At 48.1% G+C, this 27,836-nt stretch overlaps 7 protein-coding genes across 8 annotated transcripts; 2 read left to right on the top strand and 5 right to left on the bottom strand.

The window, feature by feature from the left end:
• The first annotated feature begins 108 nt into the window (after positions 1 to 108).
• On the top strand, positions 109 to 6,725 carry LOC6532147. Of its 2 annotated transcripts, none has more exons than XM_039373062.2 (8): positions 109 to 929; positions 1,122 to 1,397; positions 1,456 to 2,386; positions 2,502 to 3,057; positions 3,131 to 3,550; positions 3,607 to 3,801; positions 3,864 to 4,549; positions 4,602 to 6,725. In XM_039373062.2, exons 2-8 carry the CDS (start codon positions 1,164 to 1,166, stop codon positions 4,820 to 4,822), a joined length of 3,243 nt encoding a protein of 1,080 aa, XP_039228996.1. In that variant the 5' UTR covers positions 109 to 929; positions 1,122 to 1,163; the 3' UTR covers positions 4,823 to 6,725. The 2 variants fall into 2 exon arrangements, with proteins under 2 accessions (XP_039228996.1, XP_002092923.1); XM_002092887.4 differs by having other exon boundaries at positions 115 to 929; positions 3,128 to 3,550.
• A 4,829-nt stretch (positions 6,726 to 11,554) lies between these two features.
• Positions 11,555 to 16,980, bottom strand: LOC6532148 (dentin sialophosphoprotein). The gene is made up of 3 exons (XM_002092888.4): positions 16,468 to 16,980; positions 13,308 to 13,449; positions 11,555 to 13,203 (listed from the first exon to the last, which is right to left on the bottom strand). Exons 1-3 carry the CDS (start codon positions 16,506 to 16,508, stop codon positions 12,544 to 12,546), a joined length of 843 nt encoding a protein of 280 aa, XP_002092924.1. The 5' UTR covers positions 16,509 to 16,980; the 3' UTR covers positions 11,555 to 12,543.
• Positions 16,981 to 17,489: 509 nt separating this feature from the next.
• Positions 17,490 to 19,878, bottom strand: LOC6532149 (cyclic GMP-AMP synthase). Its single transcript, XM_002092889.4, has 3 exons — positions 18,143 to 19,878; positions 17,880 to 18,078; positions 17,490 to 17,823 (listed from the first exon to the last, which is right to left on the bottom strand). Exons 1-3 carry the CDS (start codon positions 19,028 to 19,030, stop codon positions 17,726 to 17,728), a joined length of 1,185 nt encoding a protein of 394 aa, XP_002092925.2. The 5' UTR covers positions 19,031 to 19,878; the 3' UTR covers positions 17,490 to 17,725.
• Positions 19,879 to 20,020: 142 nt separating this feature from the next.
• LOC6532150 (60S ribosomal protein L19) lies at positions 20,021 to 21,140 on the bottom strand. Its single transcript, XM_002092890.3, has 3 exons — positions 21,034 to 21,140; positions 20,688 to 20,794; positions 20,021 to 20,624 (listed from the first exon to the last, which is right to left on the bottom strand). Exons 1-3 carry the CDS (start codon positions 21,036 to 21,038, stop codon positions 20,125 to 20,127), a joined length of 612 nt encoding a protein of 203 aa, XP_002092926.1. The 5' UTR covers positions 21,039 to 21,140; the 3' UTR covers positions 20,021 to 20,124.
• Positions 21,141 to 21,283: 143 nt separating this feature from the next.
• On the top strand, positions 21,284 to 22,443 carry LOC6532151 (m-AAA protease-interacting protein 1, mitochondrial). The gene is made up of 3 exons (XM_002092891.4): positions 21,284 to 21,781; positions 21,834 to 22,129; positions 22,189 to 22,443. Exons 1-3 carry the CDS (start codon positions 21,416 to 21,418, stop codon positions 22,328 to 22,330), a joined length of 804 nt encoding a protein of 267 aa, XP_002092927.1. The 5' UTR covers positions 21,284 to 21,415; the 3' UTR covers positions 22,331 to 22,443.
• LOC6532152 (ejaculatory bulb-specific protein 3) lies at positions 22,431 to 23,515 on the bottom strand. The gene is made up of 2 exons (XM_002092892.3): positions 23,388 to 23,515; positions 22,431 to 22,909 (listed from the first exon to the last, which is right to left on the bottom strand). Exon 2 carries the CDS (start codon positions 22,894 to 22,896, stop codon positions 22,531 to 22,533), a length of 366 nt encoding a protein of 121 aa, XP_002092928.1. The 5' UTR covers positions 22,897 to 22,909; positions 23,388 to 23,515; the 3' UTR covers positions 22,431 to 22,530.
• A 1,540-nt stretch (positions 23,516 to 25,055) lies between these two features.
• Positions 25,056 to 26,970, bottom strand: LOC6532153 (scavenger receptor class B member 1). Its single transcript, XM_002092893.4, has 4 exons — positions 26,258 to 26,970; positions 25,808 to 26,210; positions 25,494 to 25,744; positions 25,056 to 25,436 (listed from the first exon to the last, which is right to left on the bottom strand). Exons 1-4 carry the CDS (start codon positions 26,867 to 26,869, stop codon positions 25,179 to 25,181), a joined length of 1,524 nt encoding a protein of 507 aa, XP_002092929.1. The 5' UTR covers positions 26,870 to 26,970; the 3' UTR covers positions 25,056 to 25,178.
• Positions 26,971 to 27,836: the final 866 nt, after the last annotated feature.

Genomic DNA, 27,836 nt, shown 5'->3' on the forward strand with positions numbered 1-27,836 from the left:
AAATAGCTTGCTTTTGGGCTGAAAGCGTTGAATCTTTTGTAACAGGTGGAAAAAACGTTAGGAAAACAGTAGAAGCCCATTCTTACGAAGTCTTTTAATTAAAATCCTCCATCTAACTGACGTTACTGCAAGTGGCACCTCCTTGCTATAATACGTAACTGCGCATTCCGCCATTAGCTTTTCTACTTTCGACGGCGACGGATGTTTCTTTTCATTCGTGTCCGCGCATCCTTAGTTCACTAAATTCTGCCGCATGCTTTTCTCAGTACCACCGAAGCTCACACATCGCATACCCATACACAGCCACGGAAAAAAGTTAAAGTCCAAAAGGTTCCTGTGAAAAGCGGCAGTTTAACACATCAGGAATTGTAGTTTTTTCCAAGAAGGAACTGTGCTTTTTTCACCTTAGTTTCCGATACATTTTTACATAATTTGCATAAAATACATACAAAACTGATTGGTATCGAAGATTGACTATTGCCAATCACCAATAACAATACAAACAAAGTGCCAAAATGTCGTTAAGCATTTGAGTCTGCAGACGAAAAGGAAAATAGCTTGACATAAAATTTACAGTTACGTGGGATTTACAACCGAGAGCTGTAACACACAGACAGGCCCACACATACACGCATACGCAATCGGGTGAGTGCGGGAGTGAAGTCCTTGAAGCTTCTCGGCTTACGAGCAACCCCCAACAACATTGGGTGCGTCGGTACTCGGCCCGACGTAACGGATAACGGCAAAAAATAACCGTCAACAAAAAACAAACAAACACAAGTACAGGAAGCCGACGAAGTCCGTGTGTGTGCTGGTGTAGATTTACCGTTGCCCTTTCATCTCTGTGTGCGAGTGTGTGTGTGGGCGCCACAATAAAAGGAGGCGCAAAGGATATGAGGCCAACGTTGTCTGCCGCATTTGCAAGTAAGGTAATTTCGCATAAAATTCCAGCACAGCCTCCCACCTAAACTATAGAAAATGTGTCCCTACTGAAAAGCTGTTCGGCTTTTGTGCGGTAGTAAATGGATTTCCTTATCAGCGCAAAGTGGTCCCAGGAGTCCACTCCTCTTCATTGTTGCAGCTGAATTGCAGCCAGCTAGCTTAATGACCTTCCCTTTCAGGAATTACCGTCCGTCCACATCGGCTAAGACTAGAATACCACTATGTTTGGATCCAAGCTGCGCTCCTGGATGGAGACGCATATTGTGCGTCCCCGCAAGAAGGGCAGTAAACACAAGCAAGGGACCGCGGAAGCAGGCAGTTCTTGCTTGGGGAAGAAGGCTGGCACCTTACCCCCACAGGGCAGCAACCTAACTAGCCCGGTCCTGACCAGTAGCGGAAGCCACAGCATCGCCAGTCCGGTTCGGAGACGCGAGGTCTCTCCCATCCAGTGTCACGTAAGTAGCTTCCTGTTTAGGAATATGCAAAACGCTTACGTCGATCATATTTCCGTAGCCGCCCAGTCGTCGATATGGCTGGCAATCCCCAGACGAAGACTCCTATGTCATAGCTTCTCCCAAGTCGGACAACCTGCTTTACGCTCCGCACTGCTATCAGCCGCATCTACCGATCCAGCAGCCGTCACACCACTTAAGCGTGCCCAATAGCAAGGACACCCCCTGTGCAGAGAAATCGCCTATCAGGGTAAACTGCTCTTCATCCTCCATATCGTCGTTGTCCTGGTCAACGGGATCAAAGGAGCCCTCTTCTGGCAAACAAGCCACTTTTAAAGAGCAGTCCTTAAATGGGGAATATCACATTCCACCTGAGGAGGAGGTGGAGTATGAGGAAGTTGGCGCTTTGCTACTTCGACCACCACCCCCCATTGCGGAACAACAGCGCCCGCAGTCAGAAAACTTAAGCGCCATGCGTCTAGTCTACGAGGAAGAGCCAAGGCAAAGCAACAACCATGTTCGTTACGGTCGCCTGCTTCCCTCCAAGCTAGCACCGGCTCAGCTTGGCGATTCGTTGGACACCTTGACAGCTACACCGCCAATTCCACCCGCTCCTCTTAGCGGCTCGCGTATGCGAACTCCACGAGGAATTCAGCGCAGTAATTTTATGCCGGGACCCCGGCCACACAGCTTGCCCTCGCCAGAAAGCGCTTATTCCACGGGCTACTCCACAGATGGCACATCGCCATGCGCCGCCAGCAACTACAATCCACCTGAGTACTACATTAACATGCGCTCGGGAACCCACTACTTCCCCAAGAGCGTCAATTCGCTGGCCGTCGAGGCCCAACGTTACAAGTTCGGCCTAAACCGCATTGAGGAGATGTCGCCTATGGATCCGTTGCCCAAGAGCAACTTCGCAAGTGCCAATCATGGCCTGGAGTCGTCGCCCAGTCCGCTAGCTCTACGGCAGCAGTCAAAGCTCTTTGAGTGTGAGTGTCAGTGTTGTTAGTCCGCCTGCCGGCAAACTGAGCAATTAACCCATTTAAAGTCTCTACTTGCCTGAAGTACCATCTCTCATTTGCTTCTTTCTCCCACTTTTTGCAGCTCCCTCTCCGAGACAGCGCTGTCGCATAAGAACAAATCCCTGGTACAACACGGGAGAGCACTTGCCAACCTCCACAGGCCCCACCCGTTTGGATCTGGATGCCACCAGTACTACCTCCACGACCTCGTCGGGCATTAAGTCAAGCAATGAACTGGAAGTTCCGGCGGCCAAAACAATACCAAACAAAGCAGGAAAGCCAGTCCCTTGCGCAGCAACCCCCAAGTGCAGAGCTACTCCTAGCCAGGCAGCCAAACAGGCTGGTGTGGACATTGTTGGGGGTGGGGCCGGTGTTGCACCTGGAGCCGGAGTCGCTTACGAGTCCGAGGGCTCTTCGACTTCGACTGAAGTGGAAAATATGCATGCCCCACATACCATAAAGCGGCGTCACTTGGAGCACGCCGAGACTACAACAACTTCAGCACCCGTAGTAGCTGGTGGCGGAACTGGAGCTACCACTACATCCTTCGTTCTTAGTGATGACGAGGCCACCCTTAACGAAATGATTGGGAAGTTTGACGAGAGTTACATTTACGAAAAGGAAACTGATATATTAAGGTGAGTTGCAGTTGTACATTGCTTGGCAAGTCAACTTAAGTAGCCTTTATATATTCAATTCGACTTCTAGCAGTGATTCAGATCTTACTGACTGCTGTGCCTCGGAGCTAGACACTGGACAAGATGCGGGAGATGAATGTGACACTGACGAGTTGTTGGAAATTGACTTTATAGACACTTCATCCATGCAAGAGGTGGAACTGGACCGCAAGGATCTGTCACGAAATCTGGGCAACTGTCACTACTATACTAATAACCCCATCAGTCCCATGATGACTCGCAAGGCATCAGTCCGCTCCCGACGCAAGAGCGGTCAGGAGACAGGGGAAAGCTCCCAACAGCGACGACGCAAGCGGTTCCTTAAAACACGTAAGAAGAGTTGTGAAAATCGCGAAAAGACCCCATCGTCGCCTCTTCGCGAGCCACGAGGGACCCGAAGTGTGGGTGGCACGCCCGTCTGCTTGCGCCGCAATCTACTGGGTCCAAGAGAGAGGTATAAGACAACACTTTAATTATGATATATAGTATTTTTAAGAATTTTGTCCACAGAATATACAAGACGTCTCCCTTGTCAAACCGCTCCAACTCGCTGATTTTTGGAAGCATCAATAAAAATTCTACACTCACTATCGCAGAAAGCGAAAAAGCACTTCTTAAGGCAGACTTGGAGGCTGATATGAAGTATAAACAACTTATTATGGAAGCGGAGTCCTTGCTGGAATCTATGAAGAACAGCTTACAGAGGTAAAGAACCTTTAAGTTAAATTTTTTTTTGTTTGTTTTATTAATTTATGTATCACAATTAGCATTCCCAGAGACACACCTGTCGCCAGTCCGAGGCGTTTGAATCCCTTGGCCAACAAGCGCGTGGAAATGCTTAAAAACAGTGAAGTGGACTCCAAAAAACAGGCTCCGGTTCCGAACTCTCCTCCGCTTGAGCATGAGTTAGCAGCAGCCATTAATAAGCGCATAGAAATGCTCAAGTTTGAGACATCGTCTGCTTCTTCGCCACCAAACAGTCCCAAGCTTGCTCGTTGCAGTCCTCGCAAAACGCATCTGACCAACTTTATGAATCAAAATGCTCCACCAGAGTTGCCGCCACGCAAGATAAAAGGCAACCCGCCCTCTGCTCCACTCTCGCCACAACTTCAGCTAAATGGAAGGAGTCTTCAGGAGAGTCCAAAAAGCAAGCGACGCACGATGATGGTGACTTCCACGACCACGACAACGGTGATCAGCTTCCACGGGAGCGATTCTGAGATGGAGTGCATAGCTGTAGAGGATATTGGGAATCACAACTACTTGCCTCAGCCCCAATCGAATACGATGGATAACAAAGATGAATCGAATACGAAGATGGAAAACCCATTGCAAGCCGAGTTAAATATTAATAACAACTTTTATTGCCCACACAGCGAGCCGTTAAAGCGCAAAGTATACAAGGGAAGCTCATCGTTCGAGCGCATAAAGAAGAACTTCGACTTGGAATTGGGTAAGTGATTCGGCTTGTTCGTTAGTGAAATATTTAATCAAATGATACACAGATTCAAACGGACGGTGCAAGTCGAATGAGCGTTCGCAAATGAAACTGATGGCCTCCGTGTCGGCCAAGAGCTCTATGCAAGACGTGACCGTTGACGAGGCCAAGGGCCATGCAATAGGCGGTAGTAATCGCAAGCAGCAGCTCATACTGAATACCATTGTCGATTTAAAGCGCAGCTTGGAGCATCAAAGCTATCAACTGAGTGGTCTTAATGGCGAATAGAACTGATTTAACTAACTAATAGAACTAATATCATCATCATACTTATTCATAACACATCATATAGACAGTAACTAGTTGGCTAAGATATAGGCTAACAGTCCAAACTAGTCCCTCAGACTAGACACTGAAACTGAGCGCAATAACTTTTACTTATAAGAGAAGACGATTATTTACAAAAATACCATAATACTCAAGGGCCGTAATAGAACATATGAACTGGTGCAGAATCGTATTACAAAAAATGTAGCATGTAGCAAATTGTTTTTGATGGAGTTTTTACATTATAATCGTAATCATAACCCAGAAGTTTTCTAAGTAATATTTTCAGTTTTAAAGATTTAGATTTTAGTTAAAGCATATCAAACGATTTTTATACTATGTAATATTCTGTTGAATTTAATCGTTTGTATATTTACATACATTTTGTTTTTGAAGTACTTTCTTTTACTGTAACATTAAAATTTTGTTTTTTAAACGGACTACGTGCCCAAGTTGAAAGTGTGTTCAGAACACTATTTCCATGGCATGTCCAATTATACTATCCTACCAACTCATACTATCCAATCATAGCTTGAATACGTTGATATTAGTAACTATACTACACTACATAAGTTAATAACTGATAATATTCCTTAGTTTTTTATAGAGCGTTTGTGCGGTAATTAGGAAAATATCCTTACCTTGCAATGCAAGTCTCACATCAACCCCGCAAACATTTATAGAGCTCATCTTATTGCTAGACTTGACAGAACATTTCACCTAATTAACTTTATTACCAAAGTATTCGGAAGTAGACCTCTAAGTAACCCACATTACGATCCATCCAAATGAAAATTGTTTAGCCAAATTGTTTGTAGAATAATGAAAAGAAAAGGCATTGTTTTACTGTTTTGTTCCCTTAGTTTAGTAGATAAAGACGATTGTTTTTTATGCCACACATTGGATAAAATAACGGAAATCGCAGTATTTTCCAGCTGGTTTTACAATGAATTCGAATTTGTTTTTATTGGCAACAATTATAATGTATTCCAATTGGGCAAAATTTGGTTGTAATTTGGATTAATCGACTCATGTAATTATGTATGGTGTTGTGTACCCAATTAATATGCATATAGACGCTGTAGAACCCACACGAGGAATACATAATCTAAGTCATACTGTAACGTGATAATAAACTTAATGAAAACCCCCAGACCAAAATCAAACCAGATCCCAATCCAAATCAAAGAGGATCCACAGAATTGTAAGTATAAATTAATTACATAAGTCTCAGCTGTTTTGTTTGTACTTTCTAGTAGTACGTACGTCTTTGTAGCTTTGCGAGCTTGATGCTCATCCAAATTAAAATTGCAATTTTCGTTTTTGCTTACGTACTAGTGCCTGCATCTAGTATTTAGAGTGCCTCTGGGCAGGTGGGGTAGTTGTTCGGTATGCTGTGTTAAATTTACTTAATTAGTTTCACCCGGGACGCGACACTTGAACATCGAACGCTAGGCCGCAAAACGAAAGACGCACCCAGCGATATCAAGACATCGAACTCGCTGTTTTGAACTTTAAATGGGCAGCTAATGCGTAGTTCCACCCAGCCCACAGTGACGGCTTGGACCTGCAGCTGTCATGGTAATTTATGCACCCTAGATTCCAAATATTCAATTGGTTTTCCGATTAAAGCGACCTTAAGACAATCCAACGAGCTTTTGATAAGACGATTTACAAACCGCAACTTAGGAAAGACTGCTGCAGATTCACTTCGAAGACGGGGACTTACATCCGTTCGAGACCCAGTACCACGTGTGGTATGAGTGATATTCGTTTCTGTTGAATACCGATTATCCTATTAGTCGACACGTGTAATTATTGAACCCATGTACTTTAAACGCCAATAAAGGACCAATATTTTGAACTGCCTCATATCTTAATTGCTCTTCCACGTTCGAAGAAGATGCCAGTCATCGTGGAATTTCCAGAGACGTCGATCCGATCCCCGTTTCTTGTCATCTCGTTCATTATTATGTCTGGCGATAAAAATAAACTCGCACTGTTCTAAAAATCCCCAGAAGAGCATCGGCAATGGAAAATTAGCAGACAGATCATGGACTGGCCGCTGCTAATTATGCAAATGGAGACGGAGACAGGGAGCGGGCTGGGCGAGGAACACTGGCCTGCCTGCCCGCTGGAATACCAATTGAGCAGGCCACGCTTGAAACATCAAATCAGCATTAAGTGGGCAAAAACATGGCTCGGAGGAGTTGCCATTAAATGCGTGGTGGCCCAGTGAAGGAGGAGGCGCGACCTGCTCTTGCTCTGGCTCCGTTGGAGATGCGCCCTAAATGGCCAAACTGGTTCGCCTTCCACAAGCTGAACGCTGACCAGGGGGAGGAATGCAATCTGAAAGGCAGGGGCCGGTCTACCAGTGGATTCGCTTTTTTACTTAGGGTATGTCAGGTGCTTAACCAAAGAGTGCGAAGTCGACAACAAATGAATAGTTCGCAAATGGCTAGATGTATTAAAATAATTAGTTAAAAAGTGAAATTAGTAGCAGTAAGTCTCACAGCTGAAAACCAATATATTAAGTACCGCAGCTCGACGATTTCCGGTTAGGGTATCGCCATGGCCGACTCCACCCGAGATGAGATCTGTGCCTGCAATGTAGCTTTCGATCTCGAGCGCGCCAAAAGCTTTTGCCTCCAAGGAGGGGCTATGTTGTTGTGGTTTCTGTTTGCCGTCGTGTTGAGTGTTGTGCGTTGTTGCTGCTTTTTAACGTCTTTGTCGATTATTGTTATTATTATTGAGATTCTTGTTGTTGTCGACGCTTTGGGTTTTTGGCCGTAAAATGTTACTTTAGCGTCCGCTCGGTGCGCCGGCGCTGTCGCGGGCTCTGCCGCTATCGCAGTCGCAGCCGCAGTCGCTTCGACAGCGAAGTGGCGTCGCCGCAACCGCTGTTTTTAGCCATGAAGGTCATGCCCAGGTGTGTGGCATTCAGATTCACCTGAGCCCGGGCCGAGCCCGATACTAAGTCCGAAACAGAAACCGAATCCGAGTCGTTCCAAGCCGAACTGCAGCTCCAAAAAGGTGGGGCGGGCCGGCGGACAGGTGGGTAGAGGGGCACGTTGTTGTTTTGGCAGTTATGAAACTAGTCCAATGACTCGCCCGTGCTGGTGTGCGTGTGACTCAAGTCCGAGCTTTTGCCCGTGCCTCCTCTTGTAAGCATGTAATTACCCACACTGCTGCACAGGGCGTATGAGTGATCTTCCCCATGGTGTTATTGTCCAGCCACATCTTCGTCAGCCACATCTTCGGAGTTTCGCAATCTGAGACAAATGTGCGCAATTCTAAGCCAATTGCACCTCGATATGAGATGGGGGTTTGTTTTTGGGCAGGCAGTGGATGTGAGGGGTACCCAAAACACAGATGACAAAGGAAAACAGCCCAGTCATGCGGCACTATGCAAAAGTCGGCTCAGCCCGCTGCGTAGCGGAAAGTCCGGTTCTGATTCTTGACATCAAGGAAACGGGGGCTTCCAACTCGATCTGATCTCTGACTGATTGCGTCTACACAAACAGGTCGCAGATACCTGCCAAAAATGGCACCCACCTCAGCTACATCATGCTTACATAGTACTCTTCTCATTTGTTAACGCTGGTAGCTAAACTATACGTAATATCATGTTCCGCCTTAAATTTATTCCTTTCCAGCTCAAAATCATTCAATTGCTGGTCTCAGCTTTTAAGAGACTTGCAAGACTATCATCATAGCATAATCAACATCCCCCAGTGCATTCCAATTGAACCTGTTCCTGGCTTCTTGGCTTCAGGTGCCTGCGACTCGGAAAGCCACTGACGTCACGACGGCTCTTTGGATTTCCGAACTTGGCCCACCTACATGCGAGTGCGAGTTCCCCTTTAATGTGTGGAGTGGAGTGGGTCAAGCTAATTAATTTCGAGGGTGCTCAATTAGCGCTCGCTCCCATTTCCCATCCCGGAGATCACGCTGGTCGCTGGACTTTGAGAGGGTCGGTGCATCCCCCTGGGGGCTGGAATCGGGTTTTGGGTCTCGGGTTGGGGTTGTGGTTGTGGTTGGGGATAGGGTAACGCGGCTTGGGAAACTTGCTCCACAGATCCGCAGAATGTTCGTGAATGAATATCTTAAGCGTGATTTAGCGCGCTCTGTAATGTCTGCGATGTGAGCTCGACCAGCTCGGCTCTGGACGCGTGTGTGTGTGTTTGTGAGTCGAATTTCGAGTTTTTGGACTTTGTACCAGAGACGACAGCCATGAACCGACTTCGCAGTGCTGGCTGCCAACAACACGGCCCGGGCCCCTCCAGCCCCCGCAAGATCGTAAGCGTTGTTTGCGCTTGGCTATTCATCTGTTGCGGCTAGCAGATGGGCAGGGGCGTTAGCGTGCGGAGAGGAGGTGAGGGGCCCGATCGTTCAGCAATGTGACGTACTGCTGACAGCATAATGCGGAATTCTGTTCTCGGGGCCCGATTCGGCGGCAGAACCCCAACCATATCCATCGCTCCGCGGCCATAACGAGACCAGCATCCGCGAATGGAAGCAGGAAGCAATCGGTTTCTGGGGAGGCGGCCCTAGCGGCGATTTGCTATCCATCCATTGCTAACCCAGTCAAAGTTAGACACAATTGTTAAGGCGCGAGCCAAGATCTCTCTGCTTCCGCCTGCGTACGTCGATCTGGGGTCAAACGGAAGTGTTTCTCGATGCGCTCGGACCTTTCATGCTAATCCGCGATGGAGCTGGTCGGAGTGCCGTTATTAATTAATTTCTCGTTTCGATTTGCATGCCGAGTTATTTTCGGATCTCAGTCGCGGCACGTGATAAAATTTGGTTCCGACTCTGCTTCTCAGCTGCCGTGCTGCAGCTCAATGCTGCAGAACACCAGCTCCAGCCTTGGACACTTGGACTCCGACCTTGGGCAGTACCAAAATGCTTAACCATTACAAACGGTCCAAACTGCTGACTCACGCCGACTCCGACTTTCTTTTGTCGCCGCCGACTTATGCTAATTCCTTGAAGCGAGGGGCTGACGGCGGTTCCCTTCCCCGGCTCAAGGTTCAGATGCTTTCGCACCAGACGGGGTCAATAAACGGAGAGGCAACAAGGCAGCATCGATCTTCGCCGATCTTGGCTACTTCCGTCTATCTCCGCCGTCGTCCGGGGTTAAGGCGAGCGAATGGCCAATGGCCAACAACAAGCGGAAGCCGAAGGCAACTAGAACCGCAAACAAGTTTTGGCTCACAGCAGCCGAAATCTAAGGCAATCAACCAGGCCAAAACAAAGTTTCGAAAGAAACCCGAGCTGAGACTGGCGCAGTTAGCAAATGCTTGGCCACCCCCCTCCACCCCACCACCCGGCGATGCGGAAGCCTTAGCAGGGCGCTAATTGATTGCCTGAGAGGAGACGTACTGGTAGAACCCCTCAGAAGAAGAAATCCCCCGACTCACAGCCGGATTCGATACCACCCAATTCAGTGGGCCAGGAGGAAGAAACCCTGGAAACCGCTCAAGTGGAGTCTGCCGATAAGCACGAAACAAGTTCATGGCTTCTCCATTAGACTGGTAGCGATTCTAGACACCACCATGATAAGGCCACGTCCAAGAGCACAGCCAAAATGGAAACAGCAATAAACACTAACTAGCCGTCAAGTGGCCGCGGCAGAAAGCACAATTAACTTGGCCCAGATACATAAACATACCTATACATACTTATCAGAATAGTGACCGAACAGAGATTGAAACGGATTCCGCCCATCATTACCTTGCGCCGCATGTTTTTCGCATTGGAACCGAATTTGTAGCTCTTGATCCAAGAACTCGAGTGCCACCAGTTCCCCGGTCCTTCCCGCCCTGCACTTGAGCGCGAAGCAGATACACCCATGAGTCAGTCGCATGATCGGTAGTTTTTCACGGCCACAGGCTACGCGTCCGCAGGGCGGGGAGTTACTTTGTTATTGAACGCATGCTTCGCCTTAAGCACTTTATCTATGTGGCGATAAGGTTGCCTCATAGGCTTCGCCTGAAAATGGTTCGAGGAAAAGTTTTCCCTTTCCCCGAGTTACGCCTAATCGAAGTCACCAGAGGAATAAAACCAGTGACTCTCGAGATGTGGCACGCGTTTGCTTTCATTAAATAACATGGAAGTGTGATTAGATTGGGAAGTTTCCGATTCGGATTGAAGAGCTTATATTTGAAGAGGCACATCTAGATGACCAGTGGTCACGTTGGCTTTGTTGTGGCTATAAATACAAGTAATATCTACTCTTTGTCTTCGTTAGGATAAGATAAAAAGGAATTTCCGTTAAGAGAAATTTACTTTAGGAACAAATTTTGATCAAATTTTTAATAACATCTTATAAGATAACGATTAAAAGCAATGAAGTTGAAGTTAAACTTGAAGTGTGTTTAAATACACCTCCATTGTTCTTTTGACTTGAAAAGAGTGACAATAAAAGAGATCTAGCATGCACTTTGCACCAAAACGGGGCTCGTTTACGGGGTATCCACTGTAATCTAAATAGCGCATTTACAACAGCCAATGCCACCTTTCAACCGTCCGACTCCGCCGATCCAAGCGGCCTTTGTACCCATCGCACGAGCCAGAACTGAAATTTAGCTCCGTTGGCACTTTCTTTATCGTTGCCAAGCCCCAAAAAGCGGGACACAGGGGGCCTGCTGACCATACGACCAAACGAACACAGTAAAAGAGCCAGCTGAATATATTTTCTAAGTAAAATTTATTTATTGTGTATAAATAATTCTCTTTCAGCTCTCGCACAAGCGCTATTAACGTTAGTAATTTACAGTTTGCTCTGCGGTCCTCGTTGCCGAACCAGGGACATGCAGTCGGATCTCCAGGTGACTCTCGATGGGATCTGGGACGATCCCACGCACTCGCACTGTAACCACTGGATGTCACTGGTCGGCTGCGAGGAGGAAATCAAACGAAACATAACGGCACAAATAGTTGGCTTAAACAATTACAATAACAATTGTGGAATATATAAATTTGCATACAGGCTAAAAGTGAAGTGTAGTGAAGTCCAGTCTCCACTAGCAAAGCTCCCACTTCACTTACGTTCGTATTCGTAATTTAGTTAGAAATTAGATTTCTTGTACTTGTTGAACATTGTTTGCTTTAGTGTTGTGTTGCAGTTCCCATAGCGATCTATCCAATATATATATACGAAAATCAATTGTAAAGAAAGAAAGAGGGACATTCGGGTCGGTGCCTCCGCTGCGCCATGGAGAACTTTTTGACTTGGGCGCAGGGTAGCCTCGACGGGTACTGTGATTTTGACTTTTGACTAAAACCCATAAGAGAGATACAACGAAGAGGTTACAATTTTTACAATAGAACGTTTGTTGATTTGTTGCTTTAGGCGCTGCTTTATCCACTACTATATCTACCAGTTATTTATCATCCTCAGTTATACATTTATACAATCCTCATGCACACATACGATTCTCATATGTCTTGCTTAGCACCCCCTCAAGATACATATACATAATCATATACATAGATATAGATATTTTGATACAGTTATAGTTAAAGTTAAAAAAGACCTCACACTTGATACTAATGAGTGTAAAGACCCGCCCGCGACTATGGTATGAAGTTAACCCCGACCAGCTCGAAAGGAAGTGATAGTGTAGGTGTAGTAGGCGTATGTAAAGGAGGGTCGAGAAGGCGTTGAGTTGGCGGTCCTAGACGGGCCCAATATCACTTTGGTATCTGGCGGTCAGGTAGTTGGCCGCCTCTGTCATTTGTTCTAGGCACTGGTACAGACCGTTTAGATGCCTCCGGCAGCGCTTGGCCAGCTCCGTGGCCTTGTCCCCCGAGCCCTGCTTCGATTTGGCGACGTCCACGATGTCGCTGCCATCGCTGCTTTGGGCATTGTCGCTCTTGTTGCCATCGGACTCCAGCCCCGAGTCGTTTTCCTGCGATATGTCCGAGTCGGAGTCACTCATGTTGCTCACCGAGTTGGTGGACATCATCGAGGCGGTAGAGGTACGGCGCACATGACCCTTGACACTGCCGGATGCGGTTGTGCTTGTGCTGCCGCTGTTGGACTCAGTCTTGCTCTCGCTGGAATTGCAGCTCGAAGTGGAACTGGAACTGGCGTTGAGCTGCTGCTGTTGGGGGTGCTGCTGCTCGTCGTCCTCCTGGTTGGCGGTCCAGAGCAGATCTTTTTTCAGCGAGTTCAGCATGTTGTACAGATTGAACAACTCGGAGGCGCTGAGAAAGTCTTGGACATTTTTCGATTGCGCCGCTCCCCGCTTGCCTTGGGCACTGGAGCTCTGTGTCAGCTGGTTGGCGGTCGAGTCCTTGCCGGTGGCTGGGATGATGTCAGTGCTGTCGCCGATCTGGGGATAAATTATGTAAAGTGCCATAAGCCATAAGTTGATGGTTACGATCCAGATGGCTGGTCAAACGGGGGTCTGGGATTCTTGGGTTATGCGGTACCAACCTGTCGATCCATGAGCCTGCATGGCACCAGTATGGTGTCGTCCATAATGTTGACAGTCTTTACAAACTTCTCCATCACATTGACAATGCTGTCTTTGGAGAACTGCTGCTCATCGTGGCGGGCGATGCGGCGCAGGCAGTTTCTGAAAAAACAGAACAATCGAAAGATGAGCTTGGGCCAGCGCACAGTAAACCAGTAGAGCGTGTGCAGGGGAACCAGTTTGGATTGGACAATAGTCTGCGTGATTGGTGACCATGCCACATCACGCCAGACTGGACCAAGCGGTGGCCGTTCTACAGCGTCGTTAAGTCTGCCGCGATCAGACTTCCGCCACTCGAAACCATCTTTCTTTGATGCTTTCGGCTGGAGATGGGTGCGCCTCCCCGCTGGCCAACGTGGCGTATGATATATTTGAATTGGTTTCTATGCAAATCAGCGATTCGCTGGCGTTGTCGCAAATTCAATTTGTATAAAATAGAAAACCAGTTGCTGCTCTATACCTGACAGTGCTCGTGTGGCTCTTAAAACAAAGCCCAGACAGACGGACGGACGGACAGAAAGATTTCTATTTTGGTTCCCGAAGCCAATTTATCGCGTCCACGTGCTGGCGAGGGCCAGATGGTAGTTGGGTGGTGGGGTGTCGGGTGCGGAGGGCAAAGCCCGACTTTGCTCACTAGCTTCAAAATAATGGTTATACAATCCTCTAGCTGGTCTCATTAACTTTAATTTCACGACAAGATCGCGTAACATCGCCAGGTCAAGCCCCATAAACTCGCCTTAGCCCCCTTCATTAACCCGCCGGGAATGGGAATGGGAATGAAAGTTAGTTGCTGATATCTGGAGCTAGAGCTGGAGCTGGAGCGGCCAAAGTCTAGAGGCGGCTTGGCTTATCGTCGCCAGACGGTTCCCAGACGGAGCTAAAGTTGCATATCCCCCGCACCTCTCATTTAATGCGGCCAGATAGCCCGGGGCGGAACGGCATGTGGGAGCCAGTGCGGGGCCGCGTGATCGCAGCTAGTTGACAGAGCGAGCGCCGAGCGCACTGATAAATTTAGTTTCAGTGACTGCGCCATTTAAAGACCTCTACCCTACAGTTCTATCCCCGGCCCGCGCCCGCCCCGCCGCCGTGGCAAAGAAACTTAGAAAATCTAGATATCGATGGCCGAGGTGGGGTGGTGGTGGGGGTGGCCACGCGAGTACTGCGTGCTCCGAGCTCTGCTGACCGACATTGTTTCACCATGGTCTAGAACCAGAATGAGATCTAGATCTAGAAGAGGCTGGCGGCGGGTGTCAAGGTTCTTTCCACTGGCACGGTTAAATGTCGTGGACAAACGGCGACGGAAGATTCCCATCCCAGCCACTCAGCCCAGTGACTAATTAAGCTAATTGCAGCGGATTCCAATCATGAAATCCGCATAGGAATGCGAAAACAATTACCATCTTATCAACGCCATTCGCTTGGACACTCGACCATAATTGATTGCAATCTCGTGGAGCCTGAGTAATAGCCTCCATTTATTTACAATTATAGTCATTTTCTCTACACGACCCTCGCTTTGCATAGTTGGGTATATATCATAATCAGAACCAGCTCTAAGTTGAACTTATCACTGCATTTTTGGAGGGCGCTATTGACCTTTCCCTTCCTAGAGACTCCTCCAAACAGATCACGAGAGCCCAAAAGGCCGGTCTGGGAACACGCCACATGCTGCCAGCCAATCGGCCGAGGCACACCTGCTGGGTGTGCTACTCCTTGCCCGGTGTGAGAATTCGGCTAAGCCCAACCAGCGTCACGCGACATGCGCGCCCAGATGGGCGGGGTAAGCGGTGGGGAAGGCGGCGGCAGAAAGTGGGCACCACATACAACGCCGAAATCAGGCGACTTTTCGCTCAGCGGCAAGTGAGGGCGGTGAAGGGGTGGTGGTTAGGCGGTTTGGTGGGTGGCTGTTACCGATGCCGATGCCGAGCTGGCTTCATGTGGCAAGCGAATCAAACACTGCTCTTCGCGCTCTCTCTTCGGTGCGGCTGTTTTCTCTTTGCTGCCGAGTGGCGTGATGTTGCCCAGAAACTGTACAGTGGCCAGCAGAGTCGCCTCCATCAGCTGAGCAAGATGAATGAATCGAATCGCTAGCGATGCTCTGCCCTCATCTGCACGCCCCTCCCCACACCCCTCATGCGAGCGACCGACTGTGTTCAGTGGTATTTCTCGTATTTGCAATGTTGAGCAACGGCACATACAGACGCACATAAACATATACGCACATAAACATCTTTGAACCGAGTTGACCAATATTTGGTTTACTTTGGCTTTGGCTGCGCGCCGACCTCCAGCATAATCGATTTTTGATACGCCCGCAAATTAGATATTCTACCTACTCGGTGGCCGGGTTTGGCTGGGTTGGCCGGATTGACTCGGCCATCGGGCAACGCGCATTGGCGGCCGTAAGTTGGCGCTCAAGGCGACACCTGCCTCAAAAAGTGACACACTGCCAGCGGAACGAGGTGAATCAGAGAATTTTCTGCGATTTAAGCGGCCCAAGGAGGCGGACAGCACTGGCTGCACTAGCTGCGATGAGTAATGGGCATAGCCAGATAGCTGGCGGACTGGTGTCAGTGGGCCGGAGGTGAGCTACAGATAAGGCATCTTATCGCTTATCCGAAAGCTGTGATTTCCCTCCGCTGCTGGCTCACTCGAAACATTTGGGCAAACAAACGGCTGAAAACACCAGCATACTTTGGTATAGGTGTACAATATATAGCCGATTGTGTCATATTAGCGCTGGCTTGGTTTTTTCGTTGTATTTTTCTTTCGTGTTTGAATGGCCGTCCGTCCCCCTCTGCCCAACGAGAAATCGTACGATAAATTTCTTGTATCTCGTTTTTCGTTCGGCGGTGGCAGTGACGGTGGCGGTGGCAGTGCAAACGAAAGAGAAAACGCCCGCGGGGTGCGGTTTGGATTCAATTTGAGAGGCGAGTAAATCAACGAAAGAGAGCGATTCGGATTCGGGTTCGGGCTCGGATGAGATGAAGGAGAGGGCGGTGCGGGGGTTGGGCGGATCGGGAACGCGAACGGTTGGGAAGGGGGGGTGGGATCAATTTAGCATCACTTGGGCAAATTGAACTTAAACGCTTTAACTAGCGGACTCGGACTCCGACTTACCGACTTGTCTCCAGCTTGGTGAGGTCTGTGTATCCACTCATGATGACTTCTGTGTGTTCCTGATGACTATGTATTACTGCTGGTGCAAATATGTAGTTCGAGAAATTTTCTTTGGCCGCACCAACACTCGCGCACTTTCACTCGCGTTTGGAATCGGAGTATTCCTGACTGGGATTACGAAATCGGCACAGGTGACTGGGCTGGGTTCAGTTCGGTTGCCTGGATTGGATTGAATTGGATTGGGTTGGGTTGGATTCGGAATAGGAGTAGCTGCTGCCCCGGCGGAACTGCTGTGTCTAGTGCGCTGCCTTCAAGAAGTCGCGGCTGTTTTATGCCAAAAATTTGCATGCACGCACCGAGCTCGATTATACCCCGACTTTGGTTTGGCTTTGGCCGTCGATCTTTTCCGAACCAATTAAATATGGGAATTCTAAGCAGTCTGCACGCGCACTGAGTTTAATTTAATTTCAGTTTCAGTTTCGACACGAGCAGCCAGCGAGCAGAATTTTGAAAAAAAAATTACGGAGAGGGGAGCATTGCCAGTTGCTTTTATAGTACGGGCCGAGCCAGGGCTGCAGACTCTTCGATAGAACTATCGATTACTGAGCTCGGGGCACCCGATATGCCATCAGCTGTTATGTTAAGTGTGGCAGCTCGAAGTAACGCTGTTAAGGTGTGATTCAAAATTGTTTAAATTTGTGTAAAAATGAATTATGATAAAAGGCGAAATATTTATTAATATTGATTTTGTTTTAACCAAAGAGCTGTTTTTTTTAAAGAAATTTATCAGAAATGACAAAACGGGGGTAACGCTGTTAAGGTGTGATTCAAAATTGTTTAAATTTTATTTTGTTTTGTGTAAAAATTAATTATGATAAACGGCGAAATATTGAGCTTTTTATAGTACGTTTTTATTAATATTGATTTGGTTTTAACCAAAGAACTGTTTTTTTTTAAGAAATTACAAAAATAAGTTTATTTCAAGTTTTGGGTTAAAAACGAATTGAAACAACGAAAATCAATTAAATTATCAATATACACACATATATTTTTCTGGATCCTCTGACGAATTTCAAAATTGCTCTGATAGCTCCTAGGTATTTTTTCTCGAGATCTCCTTCACTCAACGAGATTTATGGGGGAAATCCCCCGAAGGAAAATTTCCTCCGTGCAATTGTCCTAACTCAGCTGCTTTTGTTTCCGCTTAGAGCTGCACTTCCTATTTCTTTACTCGAACAGGCTATAAAGACAGGTGGAACTAAGTGGTCTTCCCTCTTGATTTTTCCCTATATAGCCGCTTGACATAATTTTGTTTCCGCTTATGGCTGCACTTCAGATTTCTTTCCTCTTTGTGACCTAAGAAACAAACAGGCTATAAGAATTGTGAAGCTACAACTACTAGAAGAACTTACTAAATCCCCGTAGAACGATGAGCCTTAAACTATGCTTCCGGCGAATGCCGTCCCCTCTAAGCGCTCTTCGAATCCTTCGGACGCCCCGGAGCATTTCCGAAATTTGGGGCGGGGTCAACACGTCGAGCATGTTCAGCTCGGGATCCCAGAAAAAAGGAAGAACTCCCCGCATCAAGAGGTCCTCCAGGTCGTCGAACATCTGTAGGAATTAGATTGAGTTTATTTTGACATGCGTAGACTTGCTGAAGGCACTTCATGCTTACTTCGGTCAAAATGATTAAGACCGGCTTATTCCAGTACGACTCTGGTTCATGCCTAATCTTCCAAAGAAATAAAGTTTTAATGTAGTAGCTCTTAAAGTTGCCTAAGTTGGTCTTCACATCACGAAATTTTTTCATAAACCTGATTGCATCCAGGCAATTCTCGTGCTTACCCCGCAGCATTGCCTTCTCTGCGGCGTAAAAGGAGGAGCGAAAGGAGATGCTGCTGGTCTGGGTTTGGATTTTCAGAGGTTTGGGAATCGCTTCCCAGTGGGATAATTTGGCGCGTTCGAAGTACATAAGCTGATCCCTGAGCAACACGTTCTGTTTCGCCGCCAAACGGATGGCGGGTACGAAGTCGACAGAGTACTCATACTCCCCATACACGACGATAGTGTGGGCCGGGCCACAGGTCCTATATTTCAGCTGGGACACGACGCCGTCAACCAGCTCCACGCGATCTGCCATCCGGTTGAGTGCTTGGCTGAACAAGCTCTGAAGCCACGAACGGAGTTTGTCCACGACGAGAAAGTTTTGCGCATCCACGAGTTGAACCTGAAGAAGTTTCCGAATGCTCTGGAAATCCTCGCGGGGATCGTTCCTTAGAAGTTCCAGCACGCGCGTCATATCGAGAAATACGTTGCCCGGAATTTGCGGATCACGCGTCACGACGATGTTTTCGTAGTACGGAACTTGCAACTTAAATACCAAATCGAACTCGTTAGGCTTCGCCACCTTTAATTTATCTCCCGTACTCCCTGTGGAATGAAAACTTCGCGGTGAGTAACGACAGAGAAACGCGACGCGGCACGACGAGCGCGGAACGGGGAACGCGAGGAAAACGCAAAGGAAACGCGAGGGAAACGCGAGGGAAACGCGAGGGAAACGCATACATGGCGCGGTGCAAACAGTGACCGAAAAAAGTATCTTTACGACTTCATTGCACTGATAACGTGCACTGACTCACTGTGTGGGAAAGGAGATGGGGATGTGTGGTGTGTAATATTTTCTGCGACCCAAGGTCCCGTGGACTTTTCGCCTGAGGAGGCGAGGACCACCAGGAACATACCCAACCATACCTTCCAAACTGTACTCAACGATGAGGCTGTCCAGTTGTGCATTCTCCTTTCTCAATATTCCAAAGATTTTTGATTTCAGTGACTCGAAGTGCTTACCATATCTTTGTCTCTCGTGTTCCGGTATGACAATATACTTACTTTTGCATTCATCTAGGGTTTTGCTCAAAAAGTCTTTACCTTTACCTATCATGGTTCGCCTAAACAATTTTATTTTCCTTAAATATATTATTTTATTTTAAGAAGATTTATGAAGAAGTGGTTTATAAGTTTAGAGCGTAACGACTGACCAAGTCGGAAATACTAATGGATAGCGAAAGCTTTAACGATTAAGACTCGGATCCGCTGGAGCTTTTGTAGAATCGATTAAATACCGAAAACCATTTTAATTATTTACTTAGGGTGTAAGTGAATTAATTAAATATTCGATATCAGCCAATTCTGTGCCGGCTTGAAGCTTAAAGTACTGATCTCGATAACTGAAAAGTCAAAAATCTTTATTTTAATGGAGACGAAGTTCTTGTACTAAATGCAGCCAATTATTAAATTTCCATTATGGTGAAAGGTTTTCGAGAAATACTCATGCGGATCATGGGTATTGCGGATATGAAAACTAGGGAGGTGGATATTTTTAATTTGATTTATCACCGTCTTTAATCTGAATTCACAAAAAAATGCAACAAAGGTTTTAAACAGGGCATTTATAATCATGCAGGCAGTGAGAAAATATAAGTACTAACAAGACACACTTAACCAAATTCCCGTACGACTGGCCACAGATGACAGCCATTAAGAAGTATGAGCGTTTCACGTTTGTACAAAATCATTTCGGCCAAACCAAAGGTGTTTTATTCAGATGATAAACAGTACTATCAATATGGGGTACCTCGACTAGCGAGGCCGGACTGCTTAGTGACCCGCGGTGGCGGCCTTGGCAGCGATCTCGTCCTCCTTGGCGTGCAGAGCAATGAGCTCCTGCTTCTTGGTGGCGATACGCTCCTCGCGGCGCTTGCGGGCCTCGCGCACCTTCTGTCGGCGAGCCTCGGCTTGGTCAGCCAGCATCTTGCTGCGCTGCTTCTCAGCCTTCTTCTTGTGGATGTACTCCATCAGGACGCGCTTGTTCTTGAACACGTTACCCTTGCACTTCATGTACAGGTCGTGGTACAGGTGCCTGTCAATCTTCTTGCTGTCGCGGTACTTCTTCAACAGGCGACGCAGAACGCGCTGGCGCTGCATCCACACCAGCTTGGTGGGCATACGGGCGTTTGCAGTACCCTTGCGCTTTCCGAATCCGCAGTGACGACCCTTGCGGCGGGCCTCGGTGTTCTTGCGCACACGGTAGCGGGAGTGGACCACGACGGGCTTCTTGATGATCAGACCATCCTTGATGAGCTTGCGGATGTTCTGACCTGGAATGGGATGAATACACAGTTAGCTGGGATCTCACTCCATGTTGAACCATTTCTACTCACGCGAGTTTGTGTTGGCGATCTCGTTGATTTCATTGGGATCCAACCAGACCTTCTTCTTGCCGCATCGCAGCACGGAGGCTGCGAGCCTCTTCTGGAGCTTTAGAGAACTGCAAAGGAGGGGTACTTGTTAGTCCATCATTTCGAAAGTAGCGTGCTGGGATGCGCCTGTCTGCTTGCTTGTGTGTGTGAGCGGCGCACGTTTGGTTATTTCACAACTGCCGGAAAACAGAATTGCACTTGTCCGCCCGGCAGCCGCAGTGGACAGCACGCGTTCGCCCGGCACAGTTTGCAAACATTTGGCACCGCGAGCGCCACTTTTCGCTCATATTTACGAACTCAAATCTACCTCATGCTGTCGACCTCGTCGTGGCTGGGAAAGAAAGAAAAATTTGACAGCCGGAAGTCAGCACCATTTTCTGGAGGGTGCTATCGATACATCGATAGCGGAATCGGGGGTCTGGCAACGCCTCGGAATTCAACTAGTTCTAACGGGGTGGCAAGGCTTCTTTAACAAATTATTGAAAAACAAATAACTATTTTGAGCGGTTTCCAGCACTTTGTGTGTGCAAAATCAGGCCATATTTATATTATTCGAAGTTAGTAAAAGAGATTAAGTAACAAGGCTTGGTATATTTTAATGATCCATCTGCGGTCACACTAAACTGGCGAAAACAAAACAAAAACAACTTTTAAGCCCAGTGGCACCTGTTTAAAGTGCAATTTTTGCGATGCAGCACACGCTTAGACGCAGCCTGGGCATGGCCCGGCTATCCCTGACGCGTTTGCAGCCCAGACCCACATTGGCAGCCTCCAGGGGACAGGAGGCTGGCTCCATCACCACTCCCCTCTCGACGGCAACTCAACCGGCCAGTCGGTCCTTCGCCTCGCTGCCGCAGGAGCAAGACAAGAAGGAGCAGAATGCCAGGGAGAGCCTCAACCGCCTGCCTCGCCTAATGGACTTCCCAGAGATCGTGTGGCCCTCTGCGCTGAACACGTTGAAGAATTGGATCACCATACAGTTCATAATTCGACCCTACTTCGACAGCGAGTTTCAACTCAAGGAGTTCATATACGGCGCCAAGCAAGCCCTGCAGGTGCGTCATGGTCCGTCTAGCATAATCCGTACTGACTTCTCATCCCTGTTAGGTAGTGTCCTCAAAACTGATGGGCGGCGACCTAGACTCGCTGGACAATCTTGTCTCGCCCGAGGCGATCGCAGAGCTTAGGCCGGTAATCCAGAAACTGTCAATGACGCAGCGGAGGCAGCTGGAAATCAAGGAGAGCGACATATATCTCAGCTTCCCCTACCAAGTCGGTATTATGTTCGACGATGCCAACGACAAGCTGCAAAAGCGTTTCGTAGAAATCACCATGGTGTTTCATGTAATGCGTGGTCTATCCGAGATGCGGGAACGTGGCGAGGAAATACCCTGGAACATGGGGTTAGTTTGGACTGTCACTGACCTAGCCTTCGGCCCCTTCTCACTCTCATTTTTTGCAGAACCCTTCCCGAGTACCAGGACAAGGTGTTCATCTGCAACTACCGCTTTGTGAAAGAATTCACCGCTGGGCAGCAATCAGACTGGACCGTAAATGTGGCCAACCAGTTTAGGGCCATCGACCTCATCAACGAGACCAAATAACATATGCTCATGACTACCATCATCCGAACTGTTCACCGACTCATAGCCAATATTGGCATTAGCCACCGCCTTCGTTGGAATAAAAGTTTTGTTTGCCGCATTTATATAAAAAACTAAAATCTTTACTGTGGATCTCTGATTTAAATAAGGTTCATGTGAAATGAGTGCATTTAGCTGCAGATGCTGGACAAGCAAAGAGCTTAGTGTGCTCCGTGCTTTGCTCTGTAGATGCCATTGGGATCGTACTTGTCCAGGAGCAGCTTCCACTCGCCGGCTCTGTGAGTGCGAAGGTAGTTGATTACCTTCTCTGAGTTTTTGCGCTGGACATCGGTGCACTTCGAGCAGTCGGACTGCAGAGCGTCGGGTAGCAGGCGCTTTAGCTCACGGCCCTCCGGTGTGCAAGGACCCTTCTCCATCAGGCACTTGAGGTAATGATTCAACACTCGGTTGTTGTTGAGCACTTCATCCACGTTGACGTTGTCAAACTTGCTAGTGTACTGCTGCTGTGAAGCGGCGGCCGCAAGACCGGCAAACACACAAAACACGAGTGCCAGCGAGGCTTTCATCTTGAAGGACTGTCTGGAAAGGCGGACGAGAAATTCAATTAAACCAAGGTAAACTATAAAAAACACTTCCTAAAATGACCGTCTTGTTTGCCGGGTAAGCAGATAATAAGAAGGCGTCAGTCAGTCTTGGCGTTAATGTGTTTTCAACGCATGTCGACAGAATCATCCGCAGCTATCAGTGGTCTGCCCACCAACTCATGTATTATTTATGACCCTTGGCATATATATCACATATGCATACTAATTGGCGGTCGATTGGTTATAATATTTGTTGAAAAGATTTCACAATTTCACCAACACCACGTCGTCTTAACTGCTTTCGACTTCTTTGCGCCCCATATTCCAGTCCTTGTTAACCTGTGGCCACCTGAGCAGCTTTTACGCAATCGGTGGTGGTTGTGGTTTTGGTGGTGGCGCAGTTTTCCTTATTTCCTCGGGTGCTCGGCCTAACCCGGTCAAACAAAGCACGGCTTAAACAATGGCTTACTCACTTCTCTTCCGGTGGCTTTCGGTGATCCAGGTGCAGTTGTGGTGCGTTCGAAGGCGCGACTTGGATTGCGAGCAGTTAGCCTGCTGGCCTCGCTTTTATACCAGAAGCTTTAACGGCTCGTACACTGAGCGCAATGGTCGGCTCTCTGGCGGTCGAAGCTTTAGCAGGCGGGGAGCAGGCGGCGGGTTTGGCCAAAGTCGCGGCACAGTGTAGACCCAAAGCTGGCAAACTGAACCGGATTTTCGATGAGTGACTTAAGGTTTTTTCAGCCGAATTTCGGCAAGTGGTCCGAGGCTCGGGCCAGCGGTTCAAAGGGTGGAATGGAATGGGAGTTTTATCGCAGATTCATCTCTCACACCCCGGTCGTTTGTTTACCCGTTCACGTACGAGATTCGTAGGAAAAGCATCGACGTACGTGAAAATTGAAATTTACATGTTGATTTTGCCAGTCGGTTTTAGTTGCTCCGAGACTCGCAGCTCGGATCAGCTTGGAGTTGGGTTTCCAACTCTTTCCCGACTTAACGAGCGCATTTGGTAGTGCTAGAGTTGTTGTCGCTGTGTTGTAATCACTTTTATGCATTTCCATTTCCCTTTTAATTATCTTTGGCGTCATGAATCGCACGCACCAGTCTAGACTGAACCAGATTTCGAAAGCTCATCGGTCGGGGCGAGTGTTATTGGGTTTTGTTTTGGCGCATGTTGTTGGCCCGTCCGAGTCCAACTGGTCTGCCTCAGAAATCGGGATTTACCCCAGTCCAGGTGGACAATTCGGACATCTTGCTGGGGGTTTACAGGCGGTGGTCCGCACTTGGAACTGATCCCGCTAATGGAGCGCGGCTCAACTTGAAATTACTAGTATGGTGGGGCAAACAATAATTGGCCATAAAGCCAAAATTCACTTCATACCCTCGTATAATTATGAGCATTTTACGACTCTGACGCAGACGATTCTACTGATTGGCTGGCTCGGCTCGGTGGATCAGCTCCGCTCCGTCTAGGCATGGAGGTCAATAAATCACCAGCGTTGACTCTTCACCTGTGACATAACTCTCGTGCCAATTATTCAAACAACTTTCTGCTTGTTCGCGGTTTAATTAATTAACATTTATATTGGGGCATCCTTAGCCTCGAGCGCTGCGCTGGGGGTTCGCATCGATTTATGCAAATCGCGAGTGCTCGATCGGAAAGGAAAAAAACTCCGGCGGGGGGCTAACGGGTCCAACAGGTCCAAGGTGTAAAGGGGCAGGGGGCCAAGGGTACCTTACCTTGAAGCCGGACAGGGCATCAGCACCGAAGGCAGGGAAGATCATGAGACATGTGCAAAAGTTCAGGTTCAGGAAGGAGAAGGAGAAGTAAGCAAGGCAAACAAAAGTAAACAAACCGCAAAATCCACAACAACGGCTCAGAGGCGGCATAGAGGCTGAAGAAATACTAACAATAAAAAGTAAATGCACAGATTGAATAAAACGCAAAATAAATCTTCGGTACGTGCCCAAGTTTTCAGTGTCATGCCGCACGGCACAAGAGGCGGGGCGAATCAAACAGAGCCGCGACCTCAAACTGCCTGCTTGGTGACGGCGGCGGAGGAGGAGACGGCAGAGGAGCGCTTGGACCTGGCCGTCTGGTTGGCTGACCGGCTGACAGATAAGGTGAAATGAGGCACATTCAATTTTCCACTAAATCGTATATTACGTAACGGCGGACTACTGATAGTTCATCAGCAGCGACACCTCTACCCTAAATCTAAGTCTTGCATACATATATACACGGGTCCAGTCTAGAAAGTAGATCACTATTTGACAGCCACGTCGGGGGAATCGTTAGTGGCCTGGAATTTGGTCTCTAGCGCGGTGACCGCACCCATGTCGCCACATAACTTCCGGAAGAGACCCGCATAGCTCAGGTCGCCACACGCCACTCTGATGGCCTTAAGGACACTCCACAGGGCCAGCACCAGGAAGAGGGCCATGCAATACGGCTGCATGTGGGGCACAATGTTGACGTTGATCCACATGAGAGCGGTCACAAAGCCGGGCAGCTCTCCCATTTCCTGAGAGGGATTAGAGAGTGATCATATGCACACCTCGTGCAGCGGGAAAGTACTTACGAACTCATACCAAAAACTGGGAATCATCATGTTGCTAAACCGTTTTAGGCGTAAGCTAAAGCTGCTGAGATCCGGAATAGGAATGTTGGACTGGAAGCGGTACTTCTCCGTAACCGGAATACCGGTGACCGGCTCCAGCAAAATGTATGGCTCGTGATCCTCGGCGTTGGGGGTGTATCCTTCGTAGTGCTGGCTCCAGTTGTAGCTGCTTCCGTAAAAGTGTGGCATCGAAAACGCAGAGGGGGCGTCATCTTTTGGGGATAAGATAGATTTCTTACAAAACCTGCGGTGCTGTTATGGCCGTAGAAGCATACTTATCACACACTGGGATACGTCAAACATTCCGTCAGGAAGCTTGATCCCGTAGCTCCTGTCCAGGCATCCGGGAGGCTTCTGGTAAGGTTTAAGCAGCGTGTAGCGGAAGGTGTCAAGGCCGTTGTAGCGCTGCTGGCGCTGGTACGTCAGCGGAAGGACCCGGCAGGACTCGATAGCCACTATGTCCAGCGGCGTATCCGGCTGGACAAAGGGCGGAAAGAGAGAGTTGTCCAGCGCTCCGGTCACGTTAAAGGGGCAAGAGTTGGAGTTGTACCGACGCGTGTGCGGAAGCTGTTCCCGGATGATCACCTCGTCGTTGAGCGTCTCGATGCGAAAGAAGTTCTCAATGCCGCGTTTCGGGCCAATGTTGACCGTGTACACCTCTTCCTTCTCCTTGAGAGCCTGCGGGAAAATATTAGCGAGGAACTAAGGATATGCAAGGAACTTACGTTGTAGAGAACTGCAACGTTGGATCTTATGTTGGAGATCCTGGAGAGCGTTTGCAGCAGGGGACGCGTGAACTCCCACAGGAAGTAGTAAACGCTGTCTGTAACAAATATATCCTCCATCATAAGAGCGGCATCAAAACCCAAGGCTGCAAGTGGCGCCGTATGCTTGATCTTCGTCGCTGCGCCCAGGATAACGTTGTTCGTGGACGTAATGGTCCAGTTGAGGACGTCGGGTGCCACACTGTCCTCCGGGAGGAATTCCACTACGCGGTATCGGTGCTTGCGATACTTAACGTTTGTCTCGTTGCGTTCTAGGATGTCGTTGAACCCCACGATCTTGTACACGATGGGGCCAATCTCCTCCACCTTGAGCTTATTATCACGACCGCTGCGGAACTCCTCGGCGTTGGTCACGTTGAAGACGTAGCTCTTCAGCTTCCCGAACGGCGAGTTTATCCAACTGTCCATGGTCGGCATCTCCTGGCGGAAGCGTATATGTTCCCTAGCCACCAAGATGCGGTAGTCCACGCCACATGACACCACGAAGAGGAATACATTGAGGGCCGCAAGGATCAGGCAGAGCACTATTTTCACCCACTGAACTGGCTTCATTACTTCTAATTTTCTAAGGACGGCTTTGACCGAAACCAGAGACGGGAGTGATTCGCGTCCGATCGGGGGAAAACACGCGATCCGTTTGAGTCGAATTCTAAATGCTTTCGGCAACGGCCGTGCAATCACTTATCACCAGCCTCCGCCTCCCATTGGCTCCTCTTGTTTCATTTGAATCGAAATGGAATGAAAACAAAGTTTATAAAATCAAATAGCAGAAAGGTTATCACCAAAGCTGCGGCAGCAGATGCTGCCAACACTGGGAATAGCTGTGATAACGACGGACCTCTGATCCGAGCATAGAAAATGGCCATTACGCAGATTGTCCTCGAGGGCTGGGAACTGCTGCACTGCCTCCAGAGATGCCCCCCTCTCGCCGGGTGGACCCCACCGGGATAGCTCTGACCTTGATCGGAAGCAGGTGTGGATGACCTGCCATTGAACAGGCGAGTCTGCCCTGGGGTTTTGGCAAAGGCGAGCTTATCAGCCACAGACAGATCGATCTGCTGTTATCGGTGCCGCGGGCAGCCAAACGTGCAACGAAACAAATGACTCGCCGTTAACGTCTGGCTTTGGCTGGTCTGTCTGATCTTCCCCGGACTCGGAATCTCGTTTTTATTGACAACGTAGTGGCTATGCTTCAAAATCCGGTCTGGTCCGTATGTCCGTCCACAAGGTTCGATGTGAAAATAAAAAGTAAAAGTACTTTTAATTCAATATACCGGTCAATGGGTGCCCTAATTTCATGTCGTAAAAATTAATCGTTTGATGTGACGCGTTATAAAAGGTATAAATTAGCCTTAGGGTAATAATTAAACGCTGAAAAGATGTAGCGGCCAATCATTCCGGAAATTATACTTAAGAAAGAATATGACAGGAGATGTCCATTTCAATAACTTTAAATGGAGGTGCTTTTATTAAACATATACTTTCCATTTTAACGGTTCCTAAAACGTACAAATAAAAT

The sequence above is a fragment of the Drosophila yakuba genome, chromosome 2R (assembly GCF_016746365.2).
Source record: "Drosophila yakuba strain Tai18E2 chromosome 2R, Prin_Dyak_Tai18E2_2.1, whole genome shotgun sequence".
Taxonomy (NCBI): Eukaryota; Metazoa; Arthropoda; class Insecta; order Diptera; family Drosophilidae; genus Drosophila; species Drosophila yakuba.

Bases quoted from the DNA above. Each gene is read 5' to 3' on its own strand.
- LOC6532147 (XM_002092887.4), top strand. From the start codon at position 1,164: ATGTTTGGATCCAAGCTGCGCTCCTGGATGGAGACGCATATTGTGCGT. The intron at 3,058-3,127 runs GTGAGTTGCAGT...TTCGACTTCTAG, and splicing joins AAGGAAACTGATATATTAAG to CAGTGATTCAGATCTTACTG. The intron at 3,802-3,863 runs GTAAAGAACCTT...TATCACAATTAG, and splicing joins ATGAAGAACAGCTTACAGAG to CATTCCCAGAGACACACCTG.
- LOC6532148 (XM_002092888.4), bottom strand. From the start codon at position 16,508: ATGAGTGGATACACAGACCTCACCAAGCTGGAGACAAGTCG. The intron at 13,450-16,467 runs GTAAGTCGGAGT...CTGTTTTTTCAG, and splicing joins ACCAAGCTGGAGACAAGTCG to AAACTGCCTGCGCCGCATCG. The intron at 13,204-13,307 runs GTTGGTACCGCA...ATTTATCCCCAG, and splicing joins GCAGGCTCATGGATCGACAG to ATCGGCGACAGCACTGACAT.
- LOC6532149 (XM_002092889.4), bottom strand. From the start codon at position 19,030: ATGCGTTTCCCTCGCGTTTCCCTCGCGTTTCCCTCGCGTTTCCTTTGC. The intron at 18,079-18,142 runs GTAAGCATGAAG...TAATTCCTACAG, and splicing joins TCTTAATCATTTTGACCGAA to ATGTTCGACGACCTGGAGGA. The intron at 17,824-17,879 runs GTAAGTTCTTCT...TTTGTTTCTTAG, and splicing joins CATCGTTCTACGGGGATTTA to GTCACAAAGAGGAAAGAAAT.
- LOC6532150 (XM_002092890.3), bottom strand. The intron at 20,625-20,687 runs GTGAGTAGAAAT...ATCCCATTCCAG, and splicing joins GATCGCCAACACAAACTCGC to GTCAGAACATCCGCAAGCTC.
- LOC6532151 (XM_002092891.4), top strand. From the start codon at position 21,416: ATGCAGCACACGCTTAGACGCAGCCTGGGCATGGCCCGGCTATCCCTG. The intron at 21,782-21,833 runs GTGCGTCATGGT...CATCCCTGTTAG, and splicing joins GCGCCAAGCAAGCCCTGCAG to GTAGTGTCCTCAAAACTGAT. The intron at 22,130-22,188 runs GTTAGTTTGGAC...CATTTTTTGCAG, and splicing joins GAAATACCCTGGAACATGGG to AACCCTTCCCGAGTACCAGG.
- LOC6532152 (XM_002092892.3), bottom strand. From the start codon at position 22,896: ATGAAAGCCTCGCTGGCACTCGTGTTTTGTGTGTTTGCCGGTCTTGCG.
- LOC6532153 (XM_002092893.4), bottom strand. From the start codon at position 26,869: ATGAAGCCAGTTCAGTGGGTGAAAATAGTGCTCTGCCTGATCCTTGCG. The intron at 25,745-25,807 runs GTATGCTTCTAC...TATCCCCAAAAG, and splicing joins CGTATCCCAGTGTGTGATAA to ATGACGCCCCCTCTGCGTTT. The intron at 25,437-25,493 runs GTAAGTACTTTC...AATCCCTCTCAG, and splicing joins CCAGTTTTTGGTATGAGTTC to GAAATGGGAGAGCTGCCCGG.